At 38.8% G+C, this 26,257-nt stretch overlaps 1 protein-coding gene across 2 annotated transcripts; it reads left to right on the top strand.

Annotated features, from left to right (window-relative positions):
• Nucleotides 1–6,554: 6,554 nt before the first annotated feature.
• Nucleotides 6,555–25,605, top strand: PNISR (PNN-interacting serine/arginine-rich protein). 2 transcript variants are annotated; one of them, XM_009889015.1, is made up of 11 exons: nt 6,555–6,900; nt 8,171–8,356; nt 14,444–14,667; nt 16,337–16,523; nt 16,786–16,976; nt 17,561–17,698; nt 18,746–18,845; nt 19,567–19,620; nt 20,914–21,084; nt 23,736–24,837; nt 25,086–25,605. In XM_009889015.1, exons 1-11 carry the CDS (start codon nt 6,813–6,815, stop codon nt 25,114–25,116), a joined length of 2,472 nt encoding a protein of 823 aa, XP_009887317.1. In that variant the 5' UTR covers nt 6,555–6,812; the 3' UTR covers nt 25,117–25,605. The 2 variants fall into 2 exon arrangements, with proteins under 2 accessions (XP_009887317.1, XP_009887318.1); XM_009889016.1 differs by having other exon boundaries at nt 23,736–25,430.
• The last annotated feature ends 652 nt before the right edge of the window (nt 25,606–26,257 follow it).

Genomic DNA, 26,257 nt, shown 5'->3' with positions numbered 1-26,257 from the left:
GTGGCCTTGTCTAAAAAACAGGCCCGTCTTTGACATCAGTGAGCAACTAACTATGGGGGCCTTCACCAAGCACTGTGCCATTGGGAAGTTGTCAGGAAACCATGCTCTGCAGAGTGGCATTCCCATCGGTGTGAAAGTCAGCAGTTTGCTTCAAGGGGGGAGTGCTGGGGGGAGTCTCTCAGAGTTAAAAGTGAGCATATGAATTGTCGCTCAAAACTCTGGTTACTGGTAAGTAACTTCTAATTGTGTACTTTTCAGTGCGTGTGGTGTGTCTGGACACATCATACAACTGTATCGAAAATATCTTATTTTACAGACAAATAGGCAGGTTGAAGGAGACCTAAAAGAACAGGTTAACACTGAGGTGTAATCTATAGCTGAGATGCATGTCACTGTCGAGGAGTAGAAAGGTGCCCTTTAAAATATCTCTTCTTTCTCTGTCTTAACCTAGCTTTTTGTTGGGTAAAATACTAAAGTATAATAGAGAGTTTGACACCAAATTTAATTTTTTCTGGGTGCTGTGGGCTTTCAGAGGTTGCTACTTGCTGGGGATCAAGGTAAGTCCTGTCTATGCCACTATGTCAGCTTTTATCACCAACAGCGGAGCTTTCACCAGCAATCCTTTCAAAGGTGGCATGGTTTAGTACTAGTAATTTGCTGTAATAAAACTTTAGCAGGTCGTGCCGTTGAATAAAGTTCCGGTAGGTCCAGCCTTTGAATAGGAATCTGGGGGTTTTTATTATTTTTTTTAAACATACAACAGAACATATTGTAGAACATAGCTGCTTTTAAAAATTGAGCACAATTTTGAGAGAAACACATTAACTTTTCATAATCCATTAAGTACATGTAACTGAAATTAAATGTGAATTGACAGAGTGTTTTTCCCATGTGATTGTGTTTCTGTCTAAAACAAAAAGAATCCTGAATTGGCTTCTGTTTTTTCACTGGTAAACAGATTTTTAATAGATTCAGGTCCCTGTTCTGTGATCTGACATCAGGGAACGGCTCTTGAAGCACCAATAAATGTTCTTTTGTTTATTTATGTTTGCTAGAGAGGGAGAAAGCAGAAAAGCTATATCTGACTGTATTGGAGGGTAGAACAGCTACGTGAAAGAACGGTAACCCATCATCATAAGGGAGGGTAGTATCTGCATTTGCTTTACAAGTAGTTACCTGTAAAATGGATCCATTCTTTGAACCTGTTTGCTTTTCAAAACCTGTTGTACTCACTGGTGACACTGGGACCCGACTGTCTTAATGACTTCTCAGTTGATGTACCCCTCTGAGAGTAAGTTACTGTCTTGCTAATGTTTGAATTTAGTAGATTTTAGCCAGTATTCATCTTCTGCCTGTTACAGTGGAAAATAAAGCTTGTTTCACTGTGATTTGGATGCTCTGCTGTGTATTTAGCCTTGTGTCACTAGTGGGAAGTAGGCTAAGAGCAGTCCATTGTGTTAGGTCAAGCCTCTTTCTTTCAGGTGATCCTGATTTGGGAACTTTGTAAGAAATTAAAACTCATTTATAATTTGTGTGGCAGCATCCTTAGTTAGTTTTGGCAATGCAGATTTTAATTAGGTGGGAGAGGACTTTGATTCTCCTTTTTCCATTATTACTACTTGATGCGTCTCAGGAAAATAATGTTTACTCCTTGGCGCATACATTAGTACAAGAGATTTCAGCTGTTTCAAGCCTTTAAGTTACTGATTTGGTGGGGGAGAGGCATTTTTTTGTTGGTTTTGGGGTTGTGGGTTTTTTTCCCCCCTGTCAGTATTGGGAGTGAATTGCCTGCAGTAAATTTAAATTTACTGAGAACTGGCTGCATTTTCCTCACCATGTTTTGTGAGTTCTTCTAGAAGTAATTTGTGCTGTTTCCAGTTTATGGCACTAAGGTTCAAAAGTGTTGTTTTGGTAACTCTCACATCTGGTTTGTTCGTTACTGTAAGACTTGACTTGGTCTGCATTTATTTTGGACATCTTTAAAATGGCATCACTAGCAAAGGAAAATGTCAGCGATATCTAATGGGACAATATTGAGATTCTGTTGAGGAGTTCTCGTGTACTCTTCTCAATAAAGTTTCACAAGCAGTATACAAAGTTACATTACTTTTATGTGAAAAAGAATAACATCAAATAGCCTACGTGCATGTAATTTAATAGATGTGTCTGTATATGCGATTTATTTAGTTATATCTTAGAACATGATAATTTAAAACTAAAAGCTAAAGCCAATTTGCCTCTGAAACTTAAAAGGAGATGAAATCATTAAACATTGCAATGCTTAGCAAAACAGTTTGTGATGACAACAAACCACCTTTAAATGCCTGTAGCCTCCCCATAGTAAGGGAGAAAATTTTCAATCAAGTACCTTTTTCACGTTTACCTTATACCGGTTAGTGAAAACTTGGAAAAAGAATGGGAAACCAAGCGGAGAGCAAAAAAGCAGGGAAGTCTGTTTCTCAGAAAGTGATGGTGTCCTGCTGTTTCAGATCACCGTGTAGATGGAGGCCTTAGAACAAACATCTTCTGTTCACTGGCTCTGAATAGTGTATATTAAAATACATAATTTAGTTTTCAGTACTTAAAGAATTTGAATACATGTGGTCTTCTCTTTTAGCCAGTGTATCTTAAGGTTCGTTTTATAAACATTTTCAGATGCTGATTTTGTCCCTTCCACATCCAGTTCCTGTCTTATTCCAAAAAATAGCACAACAACAGAAATGAGTTGAAATAAATACAACATTAGAAATAGTTCTGGCTAATTTTCACATGATATTTGAAAAAGGGCTTTTGCATGTACAGTTGCATAAAGAAAGTGATGTAATTGCTTAAGTATTTGTGTAGTACATATTTCTGATTGGTAAAGGAACTTTTTACACTGAATTTGGTAATAAATCTGTACTTGAAAGCCAGTATATCTTAAAGTTGCCAACCTATGAAAATCAACGTTTCTTCAGGAAAACAGTGAAAGCACAAATGCAATAAAGAATTAAAAGCTTTCAAATAGAGTTCACAAACTAAAATTAGCAGTTTGAAACGGCAGTGATTTTTAGATCAGTCTGCTCTGGATGGCAGAAATTGAATTAACCAAATGTTCAAGTTTTTCAACGTTTTACACAGTTGTTGCTGTCTTACCATACTGTTATGCATCAAAATAGAAATCAACTCCATGTCTTGACCTCTTGCTTTGCACTTCCCCACCTGATTTCTGTTCCCAAAATAGCGCTAATAAGGTGAACTAATCTGTCTGGGGAAAGTTGAAGACTCGAGGCGGTATTATATTACAGGGTGATGGAGAAGCAGCTATGTATGCTAACAACTAAAACTCGACTGGGTTTTTTTCTCTGGCCTTGAAGCCAGCTGGCACTGAATGAGTCTCTGACCTTCCAAACCAGAGCGGACACGTCCCAACTGCCCGCCGGGTCCCGGGTCCTTGCTGACCCCTGAAACGTGCTTGGGAGCAGCCCGGAGGAGTGCTGGGTGGCCTGGGTCAGCGCTGATCTCTAATGAGAAGATGGTGGAGTCCTTTGGCACCGCTTCCCTTAGGACTGCAGACTTGGCGTCAGGCGTGGTAACGTGGGGAGAGGGAACCCAGGAGGGGAACAAACGCCGCTGCGGCTTCCTAAAGACACTGCCTGTCCTCTGGGTGTCTTTTATATGCCAGTTGATATAGCTGCAGAATAACTTGCCTCCCCCACAAAAAAAAGTTGGATTAATTTCTTAGAACACCTTGTAAAATAGTAAGATAGTTGCTATCGTGGGGGCAGGTTAAACAGAGGAGATTTGAAGGAGTTTATCATCTTAGACGTTCTTATGCTCCAAACTAGTGCTTCAGTTCGTGCGTAGTAAGATAATAAAGAAAAAAAGGCTACAATACTAAACATCCTTTTCAGTGCAGAATCCATGAGAAACTGATAACTGATAAGTGTTTTAACAGGTACAAAAGTTTATTATCAAGCCAATTGTGTTGTTCTTATGCTCCAAACTAGTGCTTCAGTTCGTGCGTAGTAAGATAATAAAGAAAAAAAGGCTACAATACTAAACATCCTTTTCAGTGCAGAATCCATGAGAAACTGATAACTGATAAGTGTTTTAACAGGTACAAAAGTTTATTATCAAGCCAATTGTGTTAGCGCTGGAACATGTAAAAAAAAAAAAAAAATTCTGAATGTCCAGGATTTTAGGAGAGACATATAGCCAATCCAATAAAAAAAAAATCTCATCTGATCCAGTCAAGTAAAAACTGTGTGTAGGAGGTGCCAATTCAGTTGACTTTGTAGAGGTGCACTTAATATTGCTACAATTCCCTAAGAGAAGTTGATGGTTGTTTCTTCAACTGTTTGAAAAATTTGATTTTTTTGGCATTCAGTTATGTGCAAAACTGCCTCTTACATTGTTAGTGGAACAATTTAATCTTCTAAATCTCTTGTTGAGTTTATTTTTAGTGAAATTTCACAAACTTTTTCCAAGGTATTAAGTATTTAGGTAAAAAAGCAATACCAGAACTACTGGAATACATTATTATTATTATCACTAGTGTGATTTAACAGCTGGAATCAAAGAGAGCTGCACGGTGAGGCTGTGCAGTACTTTGAAGGCTAGCGGTTATCTTGAACTACAATTGTTAAAACTTTGTTTTAAGATGTAAACAAGTTTATTTTGACAATTGAAAGAATTTGTATTCTGGGTGGAAAGATGAATTGAATGGAGGAAGAAACAGTTATTTTTTTCTTACTTTAGGGTGAAAATAGTATGAGAAATTACTTTCTCATACTTGGTGTTTGAAATATGTATATATGAGTACCCGGAGAGCTAGGAGTGGCAGGGCCAGTCTGAATGTCGCATTAAGTGCATGTTAGCTAGTTTTTTTTTTACTCTCAACTGGTGTAAGACAGTGGACTTCCTAGGTACAGATCAATATGTTTAAAAAACAAAACCCCAAAAAAAACAAAAGAAGGACAATGTCTTCACCTACTAAAATTTTGGATATCATAAAGACATTGTGGAGAAAGAAAAAAATCAAATACTTAATTTGGCAAGAAAAGGTTGTGAAAACAGAAAAGTAGGTTTTGCCCAATACTTCACCTTGTTCCCCAAGTTGATCTGGTCTTGTTTAAAGCCCCCAAAAATGCACTTGCAACTGAATTTATCTGAGCAATAAACGTGTAGCTTTTGTACGGGTTTGATGTACATCACTTTTGTTTTGAGACTGCTTACAGCTTTTCAGATTAAAAATAAAATTTGACAGAAGTATGTAAAATATGAGCTTACATTAATCTCTGCATGACCCAACACCCCATGATGTTATGTACAGCTTTTGGTTTGCATTTTTGTGGTGTGATGCTGTCTTCCTTGCAATCATGCAATTATTTATATGAATGTGTTTAAGCACTAAACACGAGATCCCTTTGGAAGCAGGGTCCACTCTAATTACTCTTCTCTTGTCAGCCGAAAACTGGCTCTGTCTGTGGGGCTGCAGGCGCCCTGCTCGGTAAGCACGGTTGGGGTTATGTTCCTGGCTGGCCACCCTGGTGGAACCGGCTGCTTTGAGCTGGTTTTCTCTGAAGCGGACAGGCTGTATTCATCTATTCTGTATCGCACTTGGCTGCGAGCATCATCTAGGTCTTGTGTGCTGCTCCTGTGACCTCAGGGAATGAATTTTTGTCTGTTTCTTTTAAGTTTGGAGTGTTTGAGACGGCCTACATGGGTGATGAAATCAAGCATGAAATCAAGGATTGTGTGTTGAATGGCGTGAGGATATGTTCATTGAGAATGGGAAGCCTGTTGAGAAGTTGTTAACAGACTGGGATGGGCAGAGGGAGTTGCGCTTGGTGCAGTCTTACCCGTACTGGCGCTGGGAATGGTCCCTGGAGTGCAGTGTTCCCAAATCTGTGCCCAGACTTTGTCTTCAGAAAAGCTGTTTGGAGCAGTTTAGGTGGCCATTCTTTGGTCCTCCATGTGTAGCAGGTTTGGTGTTCGCAGGAGGGACAAATGACCGGAAGGAACTGGTATGCCATTATAGGCATACCAACCTGGTAGACGACTGTGCCTCATTGGATTCTTGCAAAGCTGGTCCTGGAGCAGGTTGTGGAGCTCCCATGCCATCAGGTGCTAGCTAGGGCTTCAGCTCCCTGCTCAGTAAGGGTATACAATACGGCACCAAAAACTGTTTCTGGTGATTTGAAGGGACAACGTGGTAAACGCGCAGTTATGCAGTGATACTTTTTTTTTTTTCTCAGATTTGAAGGCATCTGTTATTTAGAATTGATAATGAACCTGTACAATGCATAAAATGCATGTGAACACTGTCTTCTACCTGTGCAGTTCTCCAGTGCAGTCTTTAACGATGTGTTTTACCATTCAGTGACTTGCCTTTGTCTCGCTTAACAGCCTTGCATGACACTTGTACAGAAAAATACACATCTTGTCCCTAAGAAACAGGCAAGGATACCATTTAAGTGATGTCTTTTATGTTTTGACTTACTCTAAATTGCATTTATTGTCAGATGAGTTCTTGTCTTACAAACTTGCCATATCTCTCCATGAACTTTCTAGTTAATTTCTTTGTGAAAATACAGAGAAAGTGTACCGGGCTTCTGAAATCTTACAGTAATATTTTCAGATATTACTCTAAAGGATGAACCGTTTCTTCCAGCTTAAAATATTAAGCCAGCATTGCTTCAGCTTGCTTTGCAGGGCTTAACTATATCTGCAGTTATGTAAGTTTCAGTTATGTGATATTTCATGGGCATCTATTTAAACATACAACTATTATTTTTAGTTGAAATATAGACTATATAAAGACTTAAAAGATGTGGGATCAAGGTGGACAACCTTGGCAGCAATGGCCTTTGAACCAACAGCAGTGGATGCAGTCATTTCAGCACCAGCAAGATCCAAGTAAGTATATAGAAAGCTTTGTGGATTAATTTTTTTTTTTTTAATCTGTTGTCATTTGAATTTTTGAATCTTTGTTACAGAGCATGACTGATAGTTGCTTTTTTGTAGCTGTTCTCGAGGTAATACACTTATGATGCTTTTCTGAACAACTAGAAAAAATAGAAAACATCCATTGATTCCGCATGTTTTGACATAGTTAATATTTAATATGCAAAACACAGGCAAGCAACCTGAGGTATCCTGGACAAATTATCAACATTTTACCAGTCATACAGATGAGCACTTAGACGTCATGTACTTGTACAGAGTCTGTATCCCTGTCAGTTCTTTAGCCAAGCTGAATCACTTGTTTGAGAAAATCTGCTTTTTTATCCAGTACCTGTGGCAGAAGTACTAATGCAGATGTATACACAGAAAAAACTCACTGGAGGATAAGTATGATACTTGTTTTAGGTTACAGCAGCGATGATCATGATGTCTTGTGTGGATTTTTTTTCCCCACCAAAAAAATCCCATTTTAAACAAACGAACAGAATGTATCTTAAATTGAAAGTGAGGTGACAACAATTGACAATATCAAGAGAAATACAGAAATGGATAAAGAGAGTGGACGTGTGTATTTAATACTCGGGCAGAGTGATCAGGCACACTGGTTTTACATTGCTTTCTGTCACTTCAATTTCTGTAACTTCAGTAGGGAGATTTCCTGACTTGATAATGAGCGGAGGACATACTAGTGTCTTTATCTGAGAGTGCAATTTATTTGCTTACTGGTAGGAATAATAGCAAAGAAAAAAGCGGGGAGAAAACTGTAACATAAAATAGCATTCCAGAAATCAGGGGTTATGCAAAGAGTATACATTGCAAAATGTACTTTTCTAACTATGCATCTTTCTTACACTTGAATCTTTATCAATTTAGAATTTAGGGCTATATATATTTCTTTCTGATATCAAAATGAGTTCACTTACGAAAAAGGTGTATTACTATCACCCCAAAGGTGTATTAGTGCTAATGTGAGCCTAAAATAATTTGCCTTATGGCATTTTGAACATATGCAGAGAAACTCTACTTCAGCAAGTATGTACACTGACATTTGCTTTCAGTTTGTTTTACTGTACACTGTGAATAAGTTTTAATGGTGCTCATGGTACTTGCTGAAGGTAAACATTGCCCGTTTCTCTTGAGCAATGAGACATGTAATTGAGAAACACTGTTAAACTTCAGACTTGTGAATACTAACCTTTTGAATTTCCTCTGTTTATTTTAGGCCAGATTGACTGGGCTGCATTAGCTCAAGCATGGATTGCTCAGCGAGAAGCCTCAGGGCAACAGAGTGTAGTGGAACAACAAGGAATGATGCCAAATGGACAGGATATTTCAGGAATAGAGTCTGGTCCAAACAACCATAATAATTTTCAGGGGGATCCCAACTTCAACAGAATGTGGCAGTCAGGTTTGTTTTCCTTCCCATTCATTCCTTTTTTTCATGTAGTGAAATTTTATTTTTGTCAGATGTTTTTGGGTGTGAATATGCCCTGTCCCTCACGTTTCAAGATGCAAAAGTAGTAGTAGCATCAGCTAATTAACTGAGCATCACAGCTTCTATTTTCCAGTCAGGTGTTCCAAAAAAATAGGTAACAGTACAGATACAAAGTCTGATAAGACAGATCGGTAATCTCTATATAAAATGTTTTATAATATACACATGCAAAATATTTGTTCAGTCCCTGAATGTTGTAGAAAGATAAAATGTGAGTTGGCAGTTATATATTTATTTCCCTGGATCTTATTCTTATATCTTAAGTGTTTTGTTGTTTATCTCACTGCACTAGGAACAGCAGCACTGAAGGCAACAGGATGCCTCAGAATCCTCAGCTGCTGCCCTCTCCTGTAGTGTAATACCTGCTTCTGGCATGATCTTGACATGTAGAATGAGTTCATAGTATAACTGGCAGACGCTGGCTTTAGGTGTCTTAAAATCTTGAAAAAGGAGATGAGCAAAATTCTGTGTGTAAAATAATGTTTTTTATTACATGTTTCATATACTTAATGTTTGCCCTTTTTGACTTACGTCATCTGTGTAATTTTTCAGTTATTGTAAGTTAAAGTTGGTTGAACGCTTCTGTTAGTATCAGACATTTTCAGTTCTTTATAACGTTGTCAAAACTTCAGTTTTGGCCCCCAAATTATTTTCTTTTAAAAACTTCATAAAATAACACTGGCAATAAGCATGGGGTAGAGATTGGGTATTTTCTGCTAAGAGTTTTTCTGGAGTTGTTTCCTGAAAGGTTTGTTATGTCATCAGACTATAATGCAATTTGAAATGTGTGACCAAGGCAGTTAGTAAGCCTGCATGCGTGCCCTCTGTCTTGGTGAGAACTGCCCTTCCTGCTTGATTCTGTTAATAATTAAAAGAATAACACCTCCAATTTTGACTGTGACTATTCAAATTTGTTTAAGTGCAGTGTTTGATAAAAGTAGGCTTAAAATGTCGTTGGCAGTTCTTACATGTGCATAACAAAGGGAGGTAGCCATCAGGTTTCACTTAAATTTCACCTACCTGCCCTGGGCTATAAGTTCTTGTAGTCATGTGTAAGAATTTTAACTTTACTATGTGGCAGCACATAGAGTGTATTTTAGCTGTATTTCTGTATAGTAAGTAGGCATTTTCACAGAAATCCTGTGTCATTATTGGACAACTTTGTTTTTCATATGATCCTGTGGTGGTGAGTTCTTCCTCCTCTTCGTCTGTGAGGTGAAAGAGAATAATATCTTAAGTGGTAATTTTTGCAAATAGTCACAGAATGGTAAAAGTGAGGAAGAAGTTTCGCTGATAATTATAAATGTTTGGTGCTCATGCTCGCCCAGAAAATGCAGAACAGGAAAACATCTTGGATCTAGGAGTGAGAATAATGTAACACCTTTTGTTCACAGAATCACATCTAGTCCAACCCCCCTGCCAGAGCAGGGTCACCTACAGCAGGTTGCACAGGACGGCGTCCAGGTGGGTTTTGAACGTCTCCAGTGTGGGAGACTCCACAGCCTCTCTGGGCAGCCTGTTCCAGTGCTCTGCCACCCTCAAAATAAAGAAGTTCCTCCTCATGCTAAGATGGAACTTCCTATGTTCAAGTTTGTGCCCATTACCTCTTGTCCTATCACTGGGCACCATTGAAAAAGGACTGTTCCCATCCCCCTGGCATCCTCCCTTTAAGTATTTATAAGTATTGATAAGATCCTCCCTCAGTCTTCTTTTCTGTAGACTAAAAAGACCCAAGTTCCTCAGCCTTTCCTCATAAGAAAGATGCTCCAATCATCTAATCATCTTAGTAGCCCTTTGCTGGGCCCTCTCCAGCAGTTCCCTGTCCTTCTTGAACTGGGGAGCCCAGAACTGGATGCAGTACTCCAGATGCGGCCTCACCAGGGCAGAGTAGAGGGGGAGGATGACCTCCCTCGACCTGCTGGCCACACTCTTCTTGATGCACCCCAGGATGCCATTTGTCTTCTTGGCCACCAGGGCACATTGCTGGCTCATGGTCATCCACTTGCCCCTGTTGAATTTCATAAGGTTCCTCTCCGCCGAACTCTCCAGCCTGTCTAGATCATGCTGTATGGCAGCACAACCTTGTGGCGTGTCAGCCACTTCTCCCAGTTTTGTGTCATCAGCAAACTTGCTGATGGTACACTCTATCCCTTCATCCAGGTCATTGGTGAATATATTGATCAGGACTGGACCCAGTACTGACCCCTGAGGAACACCACTTGTTGCTGACCTCCAACTAGACTCTGCACTAACCACAACCCTCTGATCTCGATCTGTTGGCCACTGTTCAATCCACCCCACTGTCCATTCATCTAACCGACACTCCCTAAGCTTGCCTCTGAGGATGATGTGGGAGACAGTGTCGAAAGCCTTGCCAAAGTCAAGGTAGACAACATCGACTGCCCTCCCCTCATCCACCCATCCAGTCACACCGTTATAGAAGGCAATCAGATTAGTCAGACATGACTTCCCCTTGGTGAATCCATGTTGACTACTTCTGATAACCTTCTTTTCCTGCAGATGCTTGGAGATGACACCCAGAACAAGCTGTTCCATCATCTTTCTAGGGATGGAGGTGAGGCTGCATAGCCTGTAGTTTCCCAGGTCATTCTTCTTGCCCTTTTTGAAGACTGGAATGACATTGGCTATCCTCCAGTCCTCAGGCACCTCACCTCTTCTCCAGGACCTATCAAAGGTTATGGAGAGCGGCCCAGTAATGACTTCCGCCAGCTCTCTCAGCACTCGCAGGTACATCGCATCAGGCTCCATGGACTTGCAGGTATCCAGTTTACTTAATTGGTCTCTACCTTGTTCCTCCTCAACCAAGGGAAAAGTCTGCCTTCTTCTAGACTTTCTCTGTTACCCGCAAAGTCTGGGAGTGCTGAGGACTGGCCTGAGCAGTGAAGACAGAAGCAAAGAAGGCATTTAGCAGCTCTGCCTTCTCTACGTCATCTGTCAGCACAGCACCTGTCTCGTTCAACAGCGGGCCCACATTTTCCCTAGTTTTCCTTTTGCCTCCTATATACTTAAAGAAACCCTTCCTATTGGCCTTGACATCCCTCGGTAGGTTCAATTCCAAGGCTGCCTTGGCTTTCCTTGTTTCATCCCTGCATACCCTGACAGCATTCTTACACTCTTCCCAAGTGATCAGCCCCTTCTTCCAGCTACTGTAAACTCCCTTCTTCCACCTGAGCTTTTTTAGAAGCTCCCTGCTCAGCCAGGCAGGTCTCCTGCTTCTCTTGCCTGATTTCTTGCTCTTCGGGATGCACTGATCCTGAGCTTGGAGGAAGTGATGCTTAAATATTAGCCAGCTCTCTTGAGCCCCCTTACCCTCTAGAGCCCTCTCCCATGGGATTTCTCCAAGCAATTCCTTGAAGCAATCAAAGTTAGCCCTCCTGAAGTTTAAAGTTTCAACTCTACTTGTCATTTTGTGCACACTGCACTTAATCATGAACTCTGTCTTCTCGTGATCACTGCAGCCAAGTCTGCCCCCAACCTTAACATCCTCCACCAGTCCCTCTTTGTCAGTACTAGGTCCAGTAGTACACCTCTCCTTGTGGGCTCCTCCACCACCTGAGTCAAAAAGTTATTATCAATGCACTGGAGGAACCTCCTGGACTGTACATGCCCAGCTGTGTGGCCTTCCCAGCAGATATCAGGGTAGTTGAAGTCCCCCATGAGAACCAGGGCCTGCGATTGTGAGGCAGTTCTCACCTGTCTGTAGAAGGCCTCATCAACTTCCCCATCCTGATCAGGTGGCCTGTAATAAACACCCACAACGGCATCTCTCCTGTTACCCTGCCCCTTGATCCGTACCCACAAGGTCTCAACTTGCTCTTCATCCCCCCCAGGGAGAGCTCGATACATTCCAGTTGCTCTCTCACATAAAGAGCGACTCCACCACCTCACTTCACTGGCCTATCTATCCTAAAGAGAACATAGCCCTCCATGACAGCATTCCAGTCGTGTGAGCTATCCCACCACGTCTCAGTAATTGCAATGAGATCATGGTCCTGTGACTGCACACAGATCTCTGACTCGCCTTGTTTGTTCCCCATGCTGCATGCATTAGTGTATAGGCATTTCAGAGAGCCCAATGAGTGTGTAGTTTTTGCCCTTGAGGAGTGGTGGGCCTTCAGATTCTCAAAAATACTAGCACTCTGCCCCACAAGTGCTGAGCTACTACCCCCAGGCGCCTCTTTAGCGAGCCCAGTTACATGCCCATCCCTCTTCCAATCTAGTTTAAAGCTCTCTCAATGAGCCCTGCTAACTCTAGGTCCAAGAGCCCTTTTCCCCCTGCGAGACAGGCTTTTCCCATCTGCTACCAGCAGGCCTGGTGTCCTGTAAATCAGACAGTGGTCGAAGAACCCGAAACCCTGCCGGTAGCACCAGGTTCGGAGCCAGTCATTGATCCGTTGGCTCTTCCTGTTGTTAACAGGGTAGAACGTGGCAATGCGTTCTGTGATCATTGGGTATATCATTCAAAGAATTTGTTGTTTTCGCAATTTTTTGGGACATTGATAAGGACTGTGTTGATGCAGATAGGACACAGCTTCCCTTCATTTAGGCAATATCATTCTTAATGTGTAAAAGCAGTCACAGCAGACAAACTAAATCATAGCATGCATGGCTAGCCAAAGTTCTCCTCGTGTATTTACTCTGTTTCTATAAAGCTTCATCTTTCCTCGTATCCTTCCAAATTTATTTTTGGATCTAAAAATCCTTTACATGCTACTAATAAAAAAGCAAAATGGCAATCTGAAAACCGACTGCATAACTAGCAGCCAATTCATTTTGAAGGGATTCATGTTCTACAAGTGAAAACAGCATCTATTGTATGCGACTTGCAAGTTTTCAAGTCGGTTGACTTGAACTAAACTGGGCATTAAAGTAGTGTCAAATGTTAACACATACATTTATGAACAATATCTCCTGTATGCTGTACTTAAGGGACAGAATTCTTTATCCTTTAGAATACTTCAGAAGTATTGACTCAGGAAAAAGATTGGATTAATCAGCTAAATATGACCTCCCAGAATGACAGAGTGAAAGGAGTGATACAATCTTTGAACGTACAAGGAAAAAAAAAAAAGTAGAAAAACGATGTTAACCCTTTTTAGTTGCTACAGTAATGGATCTAGTTATGATGCAGATGGGAAGGACAGTAAAAATTAGAAAAATGGAAAGAATTATTCCAGGATTGGATGGAAGGTAGGAGTTAACCTGAGAGGCTAGGTATTAATTCTGTTATTGATGAAAGTTACAAGGTAGTTCTGTCAGAGTCTATAAATATCTGTATAGTGGACATAATTTTTAAACTGTCTTCTTAAGCTTATGGCCACATGAGCTTTGTCTTCTTAAGAAGATTAAGCTTATGGCCGTGTGAGCTATTAATTCATTCCTTAAACCCTTTTCACTCTGTTAGCCAACTGTAACTTATGTTTGAGGCTTTATAACTGTAGCCTATGCTGGAACCTCTGCTAGATATTGGAGAATCCAGGGAATCATCTGCTATCAAGACACAAGACTTTGTAAAGCAGGTTTCAGTGGTTCTACTGCTCACAAAACCATTTGCTTTCCATAATACATCTTTTAAGTCTACTATGCAAAGGAATAAAATAGCTTGTTAATTTGAAAGTTGAAACAACATCGAAGTAGAGAAGTAGGAGCATTTCTTTAACAGTTCACACAATTTGTAGGTGCTATGGCAGACTCAATATCACCGGAAATCTATAAAAACAAATTTAACGCATCTCTGTGTCAGTCTAGTTCTGCTGCCCCTCCCCGTTTTAGTTCAGCTACAGCTATTTGTATTTTTTTCATTTAGTTGAAGAAATTATTGAGGCAGTATAATACAGTCTGTAGATTGGTGATTCTTCATAACTTTATCATCTTTGTTGTTTTCAGGAACCTTGTGATAAACGCAAGAACATTTAGTGGTTGGCGACTCATATAAATTGTACTAACTTGGTATTGAATTGTATTCTAAATCCTAAACAGAATGGGGAATGCCTCACCAACCCCCTCACCCACCTCCAGATCAGCAGTGGATGGCTCCAACCCCAGGTCAAATGGAAATTGTTCCTCCGTCTGAAGACAGCAACAGTCAGGACAGTGGGGAATTTGCTCCTGACAACAGGCATATATTTAACCAGAACAATCACAACTTTGGGGGACCTCCCGATAACTTTGCAATGGGGCCAGTGAACCAGTTTGACTATCAGGTGAAACATATTTGTTGCTTTAATATTGTAGACGCGCAGAGTCCCTTCCATGGATGTGTTCCTCTAATATCATCTAGCGGCGACTTTCATTCTTCAGTTCTACAAACATCTACAGAATCTGTTATCTGCTAAGATACATTTTTACCACATACTTTACAGAAGAGACTTTAGAGTTTTCAGTTCTGTTCTGAGTCCAAAGGGCTTTTTTTTCTATACTAGTAATGAGAAATGGCTGTTGTCTGCAATATTAAAATGAATCACTGTGTTCCAGTATATAAATTAACATTATGTAGTTTTGTATAAAAAAAAAAAGAAAAAAGAAAAGGGAAAAAAGTTCAGAAATACATACTTAAATACACTAGATAATGTAACACAGGGAACAGTCCTATATTTGCAGGGAGATAGACTGGATGATCCATTGATCTTTTCCATATCTATCTACTGTGATTCTTTGAATAAACAATGGTATTTCTAAAAAAAATCCACATCCAATTTTTTCTTCATTCTGGCATATAAGTTGCATAGCATAATAAATCTGTAGGTGGTTTTAGCACTAATAATTGCAGGGGGCATTGCCCAAATATTTAAATACAAAGAAGTTTTGGATGTTTCCCCTATTTTCAGTATTTTTCTTTCAAAACTTTTGATATAAATGACGAACTGTACCTGTTAAAACACCTACCTCCTGTTCATAAACAAACCCAAGGGAAGACAGGCAGAAATGTGTTTCTGTATTCTGGCCTACTTTTCTCTATTATTAAATGCTCTTGTTCAGCAACATTGTTAGGAAGTGGACCAATATTTTCAAACACACTAGTTTGTTATAATTTCCTTTGTTTACTATTGTGGGACCAACTCTCAAAATTAATTTCTCTAAGTACTACAGAAAAATTGTTTTGCAGTGAATGACAGAGGGATGCTTGGCCTGAAATTGTAGTGGAAGCGTGCTTCTACCACTAGTAAATAGATAGTCAATAGAACATAATAAAAACATAATAATAAAAAAAAAATCCTCCTAAACACTCTCCTCTTAAATAGTTTCATTAGGCATTTCTGGGCAGCAAATATTAAAATGAAAACCCCCTCATGTATGCCTCAAGACTTGCGACTTTTGGATTGTATAGAGCTCGCTCAGAACCCAGGGTCTGCACTAAACTTGCATATTTATGCATTTAATATTTTAATCAGCCATACTAATAACATCTGTGAATGATTACTGGAAAGTGCACAGTGCAAAATTCTTTTGGAATAAAAGCTTGAACTTTTCATTTTTGTCCTCATGTTGTAGTTACAAGGAAAGGCTGCTAACATAGCTAGACTTTTAAACCTTAATTTTGTATACTGTTCATTTAAGTGCATGCTGTGTTGATTAGCTGACGAGCAACTGCTGGAGATAGATGGTGGTTATAGGGCTTAATGTTTAGCACAATATGAAAGGAGATGGGTTGAAGCCCTTTCAGCTTCGTTAGTATCCCTGCTGAAATCTAAGTTTACTCATTAAGTATTTAAGGAAAACTTGTTTCTTGGGGACCACAGAAAAAGATATTGAGAGATCTCAGTAGCCTAGAAATCATGGATTCCTACTTGCATGGATTTCTGTAGACCGACTTGCGCACATGCTGTATTTAGTGTTACATGTAAAGAAAAATAAACTGCATTACTCTTTCAGCATGGGGCTGCTTTTGGTCCACCTCAAGGTGGATTTCATCCACCTTATTGGCAGCCAGGACCACCAGGGCCGCCAGGTCCACCAGCACCTCCTGCACCTCCTCAAAATCGAAGGGAAAGACCCTCATTCAGAGACCGACAGCGTTCACCTATTGCGATGCCTGTGAAGCAGGAGCCTCCACAGATTGGTACATGTTAACCACTCCTTAATGAAAAAACATAAAAGCTGTGTCTTGAAAATTTGAAGACTTTTTTTTTTTCTTTTTTTTTTGGTAGTAAAGTAAAAAAGGAGGGAAAGAAGAAGCTACTGTAGATGGGGTTTTCCCCACAATCAGATGTGTGGCTTGTTTGGATTGGGGTGGAGGGTTTGCTTCTTTGTTCTTGTTATTTTTTTTCTTTTGGGGGGGAAGGCTGTTTTCAACTTACAAACTGTAAACCTTGCTTATGTAGATGCTGTGAAGCGTAGAACTCTGCCTGCTTGGATTCGTGAGGGCCTGGAAAAGATGGAACGAGAAAAACAGAAAAAATTGGAAAAAGAGAGGATGGAGCAGCAGCGTTCACAGATGTCTAAAAAAGAAAAAAAGGAAAGTGAGGAGGCTGAAGAAGGGGATGGACCACGGTTACCTCAGAAAAGTAAATTTGTAAGTAGAAAGGTTTGCTTTTTGCTCAGGTTTGTATATCCCGAAAGGTATCTTTTTCAGTCTCAAACAGAGACTGTGTATTCCTGGTTATCTCTTTGTTTCTGCTGCTTAAAGTTAAGGTGCTGCTTTGTTGATATTTACTTGGTGCTTTGAAGTTGTTAATGTCTGAGAGGTAAAAGTATATTATTTGATCTGTCGTAGCAAAGAAACAACGATGAAATTAGGCTTTTTTCTTTTCTGTATTTTGGGAACGCACATGGCCTTTGAAGGTTTGAGTTCTAAATCAGTAGCTGGACAAATTCAGATACCTGTATTTGCTAGGAAGTCTTGTGTTGCCTTCACTTTAGCAGTTATCTCATTTGTTTGCAGTTCTGAGTACCTGTCTAGTAGTGAACTGACGACTATGTATTTACTTATCTCGTGTGGTACCTGCATGTTTATTAGGAGGGGAGAAAAGAAATAGAGTTTTATGATAGCTGTAATACAGATTTCAGTACAAAGTAAATCATGTTGACTCTCATAAATAGAAAATAATGAGCTTGACATCCAAGTTTTTCCTGAAATGCATGATGCTGTTCTTGTAGGACAGTGATGAGGAAGATGAAGATGCTGAAAACACAGAAGCTGTAAGCGTTGGGAAAATCAGCAGAAGTCCATCCCCAGCTCCTCAAGAGGAGCAAAGTGAACCAGAAATGACAGAAGAAGAAAAAGAGTATCAAATGGTATTAATAATGTAGTTCTCACTAAGTATTCCTGTCTATTTGTGCATATTTTTGGGGCATGGCAAAGTAAAACACTTTTTCTCTGCCTGATACTGTCAATAGAGGTTTAGTACATATCATACAGTAAAGCAAGGTTATATTTGCATGTCTCTTTGTATTGCTGTCTTTCTCATATAGAAAAGGATACAGGTTTTATAACTCATATTTAGCACAACAGTGAGAGACTGTAATGACTGTAATCTTTACATTGATTGTTATTAATTCCGTGGTTTGGCTAAACTTGTCAAATTCCTGAAAACTTTTAATGATTAAATGCACCTGTCTGAAATCTATGGTTCAACCTCAGCTCCTGTGAAAGGGAATTTAAGAAATGTATCCTTGCAAGAAGGTGCTAGAAACCCGAGTCCTAGACCAGCAACAGTTTTGCTGTGCAGAAACGTCATGCTTTGAAAATCAGTTGTATGCTAACTGTATAATTGAAACCTGGTTTATGAAGGCCCTGAATTCTAAAAAATTTGATGAATGTATTTTTTTTTTAAAGTACGTGGGCAGACTGAGCAGCTGGGAAAACTAGCTGCCAACATTTCAATTTTTGTAGTAAATAAGTAATAATAAAATCCTATATAAGTAACCTCTGATGACTTTTGCAGGATTGGGTTCAGTGAAGCAGCATACCAGACAGAAAGGTGCTCTTTATTTTTTAAAAGAATAAATGGGATCAGTCTAAGTACATTTCTGATTTACATATTCATTTGTTGTATCATCTTTGACATTGGGAATCAGTGCCCTGGGTAGTTGTGCGTAGTACATGTGGATACACTTCACAGTCAAAGTACAAACTGTTCTGGAAGTTTTGAAATCAGGTCAAATTTAAACAATTTCAGACTTACGTTTTTAAGTCATGTCTGTTGAAAGAAATAATTAAATAAAATGTGCAGGAGAGTACTTTTATAGCCATCAAAAGAAGTGAAGCTCTATAGATATAATTTGAATGCAGCATTTATTCAAGAGGTTTTAGCCTTTAATTGTACTTGCACTTTTCTTCAGATGATGCTGACAAAAATGCTGCTGACAGAGATTCTCTTAGATGTCACAAATGAAGAAATTTATTATGTGGCCAAAGATGTTCACCGTAAAGCAACTAAAGGTATGCCGGTTCTTCTTTTTTCTTTTTTTTTTCCCCTTAGTTTCTTCTTTGAATATTCTATATTTGCATGTCTCTAGAGCATTTAACCTCCATAGTTATCCCCCAAGAACAATTTCAGTATAATGCATTCAACTTGGTAGAGTTCAAATCCAGTAATCATGTACTGTTGTCCTGTGCAGTGTATTGTGAGTTACTTCAGTTATTCCATTTCTTTCATACAATTCATTTATTTAGTTACAATGGTATCTGTGTCAGTGGCTCTTGAGTTGTAGCTTTTTCTTAATGCTATCATCTTTATCTCAAGTTCTTAGCTGTTCAGAAGTGAAAAGAGACGAACTTTGAGTCCTCAATTAGTAATTCATTTGCTTTCACTATTAACGTGTATTGTACTTACATAACAGATTTTTTAAACATAACTGAGCTATTCTAAATATGTAACTACTGAAACTTGAAAATTATGTGCAGGTGCTGTAACTTGCAAAATGATTTATGAGTGTATATTCATTTTTTTTCTGTTCACTGTTAATTTGCAGTTAAATTCTAAATCTTCGTGGTCAGAAAATCTAGAATTGGTTTTAAATGGATGATGCGTTTTTAATGTTTCTTCTCTCCCTCCAAAGAACAGCAATAGTAGTAGATTTAACAATACCATAGACTCATGACTATGAAATCGTGGCTATTTGTGTTAACATGTTGTTCCTGTTGTTGATGTGATACAAAGCTCCTGCAAAACAGCTGGCACAGTCCAGTGCACTGGCTTCCCTCACTGGACTCGGTAAGTATGTTCCTTATTTTTGAGAGGGCTTAAAGGGGGAGTTTCACTCTTGCCTTGCGTTTCTAGAAATTGCATTTTGAAACTAGATTTTAATTGCCCAAGAGTATGGGTCACTTTCCAATAACTTTATCAGCACCTTTGTTTGTTCCACAGGTAATCCTACTGATATAAGTGGGATGGTTTTTGGAGTAAAGGACTAGTCAGTGTGAGTTAGCGTATGACAATCTTGCCCTAATTTTGAAAATACATAAAAACTTTAGATAAATTTATTTTTCAAAATATGATTGTTTCAGAAGCACACTGCAGTCTTCAGAGAGAGGAATACTGTTTTATATTTTTCTCCTATTTTGATGCATCCAAACAAGAAGGGAAAGTTGATAGAAGAGTAATGTGAAAATCTATGAATAAGAATACTATAATCTTTGGAATTATTGTTTTATTGAAAAGCTACATAAGCACAGACGCGACCATATCATATATTACCAGAAACAACACAGGAAAAAGAGATTGAAATTCCAGCTTGAGACACAACAGCAAAAGATCTTGCCCAACATGTTTTTTATCATCTAAAACATACTACAGCAGTGTCAGTCATCAGTTATGCGCTTGTTGTGTGGAATTCTGATTATTAGATTGAATGTTATCATCACAAGTATTCACATGTTTTAAAACTAACTCAATAAAGATCATAAGAACCTCAGACTGAAAGAAAGTAAAATATCTCCATGTCAGATGTTTAAATTGACTTTATCTTTCTTATCAGTCCAGTAGTTACTAATATCTCTAGGGGAGAAGAAAGTCCATTTCTGTTCCATCTCCATACCTGTCAAAGTGCAGTGTTTTCTAAATCAATGTAGAAAACTTGATATGGCATTCAGAATTTCTGTAGCCTTGGACTACGGAGGCGGCTGAAGTCATTTCAGAGATGTCTTCTGGGAAAGGTCCCAGGCATTTTCTGTGCGGTTGCTGATACAGAGGCAGGCACTGTTACGATCTCTGCAGGGAGCTTTTTTGCCCTTCCATACAATGGAAAAAGTACCGTGATCACAGTGGTTGCTTGCCGAAAATAGACGAGCTGTTCCAGAAGGAGTAGAACCAGACAGTGAGCATCAATGCAGATATGGGGGCCTTGATCACACCAGTCAAACAACATTGGCACTTACCAGAATAAAGTGACTTCTTCAGAGAAGAGGAAGTGGAGGAAGGGCAATGTTACTCTCCTCTTTGCCCCACAGAAATATTAAGAACAAAGCTTAATCTTTCCTCGTGATAGACTGGACTTTATGCACGCAGGTGGACTGGGTGGTTATGGATCAGGAGACAGTGAAGATGAGAGGAGTGACAGAGGCTCTGAATCATCTGATACTGATGATGAGGAATTACGACACAGAATCAGGCAAAAACAGGAAGCATTTTGGAGAAAAGAGAGAGAACAGCAACTACTACTAGAAAAACAGCTAGAAGGTAAATCATGTGATTCTTACTATGCTGCTGTGTATGGACTTTACTACTTAGTATATGTAAATTAGTGGGAGAAAAAACGCATTCTAAGCCAGATTTAGAAATAATGTTCTTTTAATTAAAAGTTTTAACAAAAAAGATCTTTGAGCTACTTGATCAAAATGGGGTTTGCTGCTTTTCTTTCTAGTAAGAGAAAAAAATCCATGTGGTGTTTTCCCTAAACTATTCTACTTTAGTGTTAAAAGAGCAGACATGGTGCATATGTATCTATATGCTGTAGATACTGTGCTATATAAATAATAGTATTGCTTTATAAAAATGCACATGTGTGTATAAGGTATTTTTAAAAAATTATTAGCATCTCTGTCATGACTGGGGGATAATTTCACCCTTCTGCTGGTGACTGCAGTTTATACAAACTTGATTCCTTAAAGTTGTATCCTCTTAAGTATATGAAGCACGTTTAATGTCACCTGAAAAACTTGCTTTTCTGTTACATAATCTTGTGCAGTGCACCTTTCAGAATGTACAGTGGGAGGCTTCAGTTTCTTTGAACTCACTGTTTGCAGTTGTAGTTGAGGTTTGTGTCCATATGCTGCATCTCCATAACTGGGTTTTAATACCTAATACCGGGGAAAGATTATTGAATCCAGTCAGTTCACACTTAGCCTCTGAGAAGTTGACAGGCTTGATTTTTAAAAAAAAAAAAAAAAAATCTCTTACTTCTGCTTCTCCATACAAGGTAAGGTTTGTCCTTTTGTACCAATAATTTAGGTGAAAAGGGTATCACAGTTGTCACCTTGCACTGCTGAAGAGCAGTCTAGGTCTGCTATGAATATGAGATGAATACAATGGTAAGAAGATACGATCTAAGTTCATAAGCTGGAGGAGGAAGAAAGTGCTATTAAGATAGCATACTTTTTTCTTATTTTGAGATGAATTATTTCCTTCTTTTACTTTTTATTTTAAAGGCCTGGAAATAAGACATACGGATCCCTTAATAAAAGGCTAAACTAGCTAAACTTTTGGTTTCTTTAATATTCATGTCTCTCTCTGAGTGTTTTAAGATTTATGTATAAAAGGATAGCTGTATGGAGAGTGACTGAGTGGTGGCCTGTGACCTCTGTCTTCCAAGTTCAAGAAGGCAAATGCCAGTTTGGGGGCATCTGCATGGGGCTATGTACAGAAATACAAATCTAGAGTAAAGAAGCTGATTCTATACATCCAAAATACCAAAGAATATTAAATGCAGGATCTCATTTGTAGCAGTATTTAGGAGAGGCAGAAGATTTCTGATATACAATACAGCATCTTCTACTGGACACGGACTTCTGCCTGTATTACCTATTAACTTAGGGACCAGATGGAATTGTTTTCTGGGTTAGACTTGACCATCATAGAATGGTTTGGGTTGGAAAGGACCTTTGAAGATCATCTAGTCCAACCCCCCTGCCATGGGCAGTTGCCATTTGGATCCCACTGGGTTTCCGTGTGTGGTTTTATTCCCTAAGTTAATTCAGAAACTGTTGGCCCACATCAGAAGGCCATTTTTTGGCTAAAAATGTTGTATGTCAGCTATTTTTTCTGGGTTCAATTAAAAATGGGGAGGGGAGATAAACTTGGCCAGTGATGCAAAGAATCCTAAGTTGAATAGAAATAAGTAAAACTTTTTTTAGTCAGAAACCGCTGGAAAATGCTCTGAGGGTCTAAATTTCTTTATTTTGCTATATGAAAATCTTGGCCTGACACTCATTAAGTTACTTTGAAGAAATTTATTTTTAATTCTTCTGTTGTCTTCTTACCACGTTTATAGTATTTGCTGACTACCAAACTTACATATAATCCCAACGGATATTAACTTTTTGGTATGTAAGAGCTTCACCATCTATATGTATTAAATGCTGTGGTCTTAACTTTTAAGCTGAGTCTTAAGCAAAGAGGTATCGCCAGGTCTCCTTTTTGTACTATTCCTCTCTTGCTTGGAATTCCTAGTTAGCATTTAGGACTAATCTAAGTTATCCTTGGAAAACGCCATAATACTGGTATTTTCTTTCAAAAAACAAACTTGCATCACTACAGCAGAAGGTACTTCGACTTTTTTTGGGTAATGAGGCCTGCGACACATAGAGGTACAGCCAACATTGCTCTACAGTTGAGAGGCCACCCATGCAGTGTATGGGAAATACAGCTTCTTCAGACCAGCCAGTGATTGCCCAATCCCAGATGAACGGGGCTGGAAGGAAGGCAGGAAGCATAGGTACAGTTGGAGGAGTACTGAAGGAGGCAGAAGGGGAGAATCGGGTGTGCCAAAAGGTTGCAGGAAGAAAAAGTATGTGTGTGTAGATGAATTTGGGAGTTCTGGTGCTCCAGGATATTTATTTGAGAACTTTGTCTTATGCCGCTGAAATGTGAAATGACATGAAGCGCTTCTAAAAGTGTTTGGGATTGTATGCTTTTTCTAAACCAGGAGGACAACTTTTCTAAAATAATAAAAAAAAGAAAATAAGTTGTTTAGTGGGTAGTTGGTATGATGGCAGACAGTGTATTAATTATAAGTACTGTGAAAAGTGCTTGGAAATTTGGTTTTGCCAAAAGTAACAGCACTGAAATTACTGATATATTACTCCAAATTAATTGCATTTTTCTTTTTTCAGAAGAAAAGCTACAAAACGAAAAAATTTCAAAGGAGATGAATGAATTTACCAACAAAGAACAAAATAGTAACTCGGCATCACAGGAGGCAAAAGAACTTGAAGCAGATATGGTTCATGAAAAGAAAAGATCTCCAAATGCAATCGCACCCGATCTAGAACTCAAAAAAGAGGGTAAAGAGAGGACAGGAAGGAGTGGGTCAGGAAGCTCTAGCAGTGGTAGCACTAGCAGCAATAGCAGAAGCAGTAGCAGTAGCAGCACTGTATCTAGTTCATCCTATAGCACTAGCTCAGGTAGTAGTCGCAGCTCTTCGCGTTCTTCCTCTCCCAAAAGGAAGAAGAGACACAGTCGCAGTAGGACGCCTTCACATAAAGTTAGGCGCAGTAGAAGCAGGAGTTACTCCCACAGAAATAGGAGAGAGAGGAGCAGGAGCAGGGAGAAAATAAGGGAAAGGAGAAGATCTAGTAGAAACCGCAGTGCTGAAAGAGGGGAGAGGCGAAGAAATCGGAGTCCTTCTCGAGAGAGAAGCTGGGATAGACGTAGAAGTAGTAGCCGTTCAAGAGACAGGCGAGCCAACCGTGCGAGCCGCAGCAGAAGCAGGGACAGACGTAAAACTGAAGACCAGCGTAGAAGCCCTACTGGAAATAGGCACAAACATAAAAGTGAGGGTAAAGATCAAGAAAAGAAGAAGGAGCAGAGTGGAGGTGTAGATAAAGACAGAAAAAAGAACAGAGAAAGGGAGAGAGATCAGGAAAAAAGAAAAGATAAGCCCAAAAAAGAGGAAAAAGAAAGTAAGGCTGGCAATCATGACGACAGTAGATTAAAGAGGAAAAGAGACAGCGAAAGAACTTTCTCTCGCAGTGATTCAATATGTGTGAAAATAATAAGGCAGGATTCCAGACAAGAAAGCAAAAAAATTTCTACCAAAGATAGCAAAAAACGGTCAGGCTCCGAATCTAGTGCGAGGAGTAGTTCTGAATCGCCAGGAAGCAGTAAAGAAAAGAAGGCTAAGAAATCGAAGCATATTCGGTCATGCTCCATGGAGAAATCTCAAAGGTCTGGTAAGAAGGCAAGCCGCAAACACAAGTCTAAGTCACGATCAAGGTAGTATACTTTTTAAGTATTTTGTCTGACTTTTTTTTTTTTATTTTTTGCTATTCGTCTTCATGTGTACGGCATATGAACTTTTTTAAAAATAAAGTATGGTATTTATTAATTTTTTTGTCTTAGGCAAAAGTAACTTTGGAAAAATCTTTTAAAGCTATTAATTACTAAGCCTAAAGTGTGTGTGGGTTTGGGGGTCTTCTATTTTTTTCCAATTAACTTTTTCCCCCTTTTCCTTTATTTTTCAGATCAACAACTCCTCTTCGTCGTAAACGCTGAGGAATTTATGGCACCAGTGCTATGACGTTTAAAAATTCCATGAGTTATAAAAGGCTTGTCTCATTATAGAGGCACATTGTGGCTATGTAGGTGAAACCAGAATCCTTTTTTTATCTGTAAATAGGTGTATTTTTTCCAAATGCTGCTCAGATTAAATACCTAATAGGATTTCTTTGTATTGCATTTTTTCAAGAACGGTAGTGCTTATTAAGAATATAAAACATGCCATTCTCTTTCAGCTGTAATGTTCTTAAAATTACTATTGAATGTACTGTGATGTCAATAAAGCTCTTTAGTTCATTTTTTGTTTAAAATTCTTGCACCTGAATTTTGTGTTAAATTGTAGAAAGTACTTTTTTTTTTTTTTAAGAAAAGAAAAAGGCAGCTTTTTTTGGTATAAAAAATTTTTAAAGTACTTGAAAAAGATTTTAACATAAAACACTTGTTAAAGTATGTAGTCCATGGACCTGATGAGATTTATCTATTGGGGGTGTGTGGAAGAACAAAGAAAAGACGTCATATTTTTTCTTTAGATATGTGTAACAGATTTTTAATATTCCTTTTCATTTGGGCTAGCAAGTAATATATGCTGTGTGTGTAAAATATGGGTCACTGTAATACAAGCTATACTTAAAACAGACTGAACCCCATTAGGAATACGTGCGACTAACTGATCTTGTGTGACAGTGTTAAGCTCTGGAACTATATTCCTCACCCAGTTTTCAGAGAGAACTTTCTGGACGTTCAGGGATATTACAGGAACAAGACTCGGTATTTCAGATGTTTTTATGGAATATAGTTATAAATGGCACTCAATACACATTAGAAAACCGATAATAGGTTAAGTTTACATTTTGGCACATGCATTAAATGTGTAGTAAAAATTAAAGCTGAATATTTTTGTTAGTGTTAATGAGAATTGTGATTCCTGCAAAGCCAATACATTGATTAGACAGCAACGTAACTAAATTTTTGTTTTTAATATCACCCTAAAGTGAAAGGTCACTGTGATTACCTCCTTCTTCAGGAAATGAACTATTGCTGTTAGTAACAAGAGTGTGAAATAATACTAGTTAAAAAAAAAAACCCAAGAATGCACAACCCTAGGCCAGTGACTGTTACAGAAGAACACTAATTCAGG

Source organism: Charadrius vociferus, unplaced genomic scaffold (assembly GCF_000708025.1).
Source record: "Charadrius vociferus isolate BGI_N301 unplaced genomic scaffold, ASM70802v2 scaffold166, whole genome shotgun sequence".
NCBI lineage: Eukaryota > Metazoa > Chordata > Aves > Charadriiformes > Charadriidae > Charadrius > Charadrius vociferus.
The sequence above is the reverse complement of the archived record's forward strand: the minus strand, read 5'-3'. Positions and strand labels throughout refer to the sequence as shown.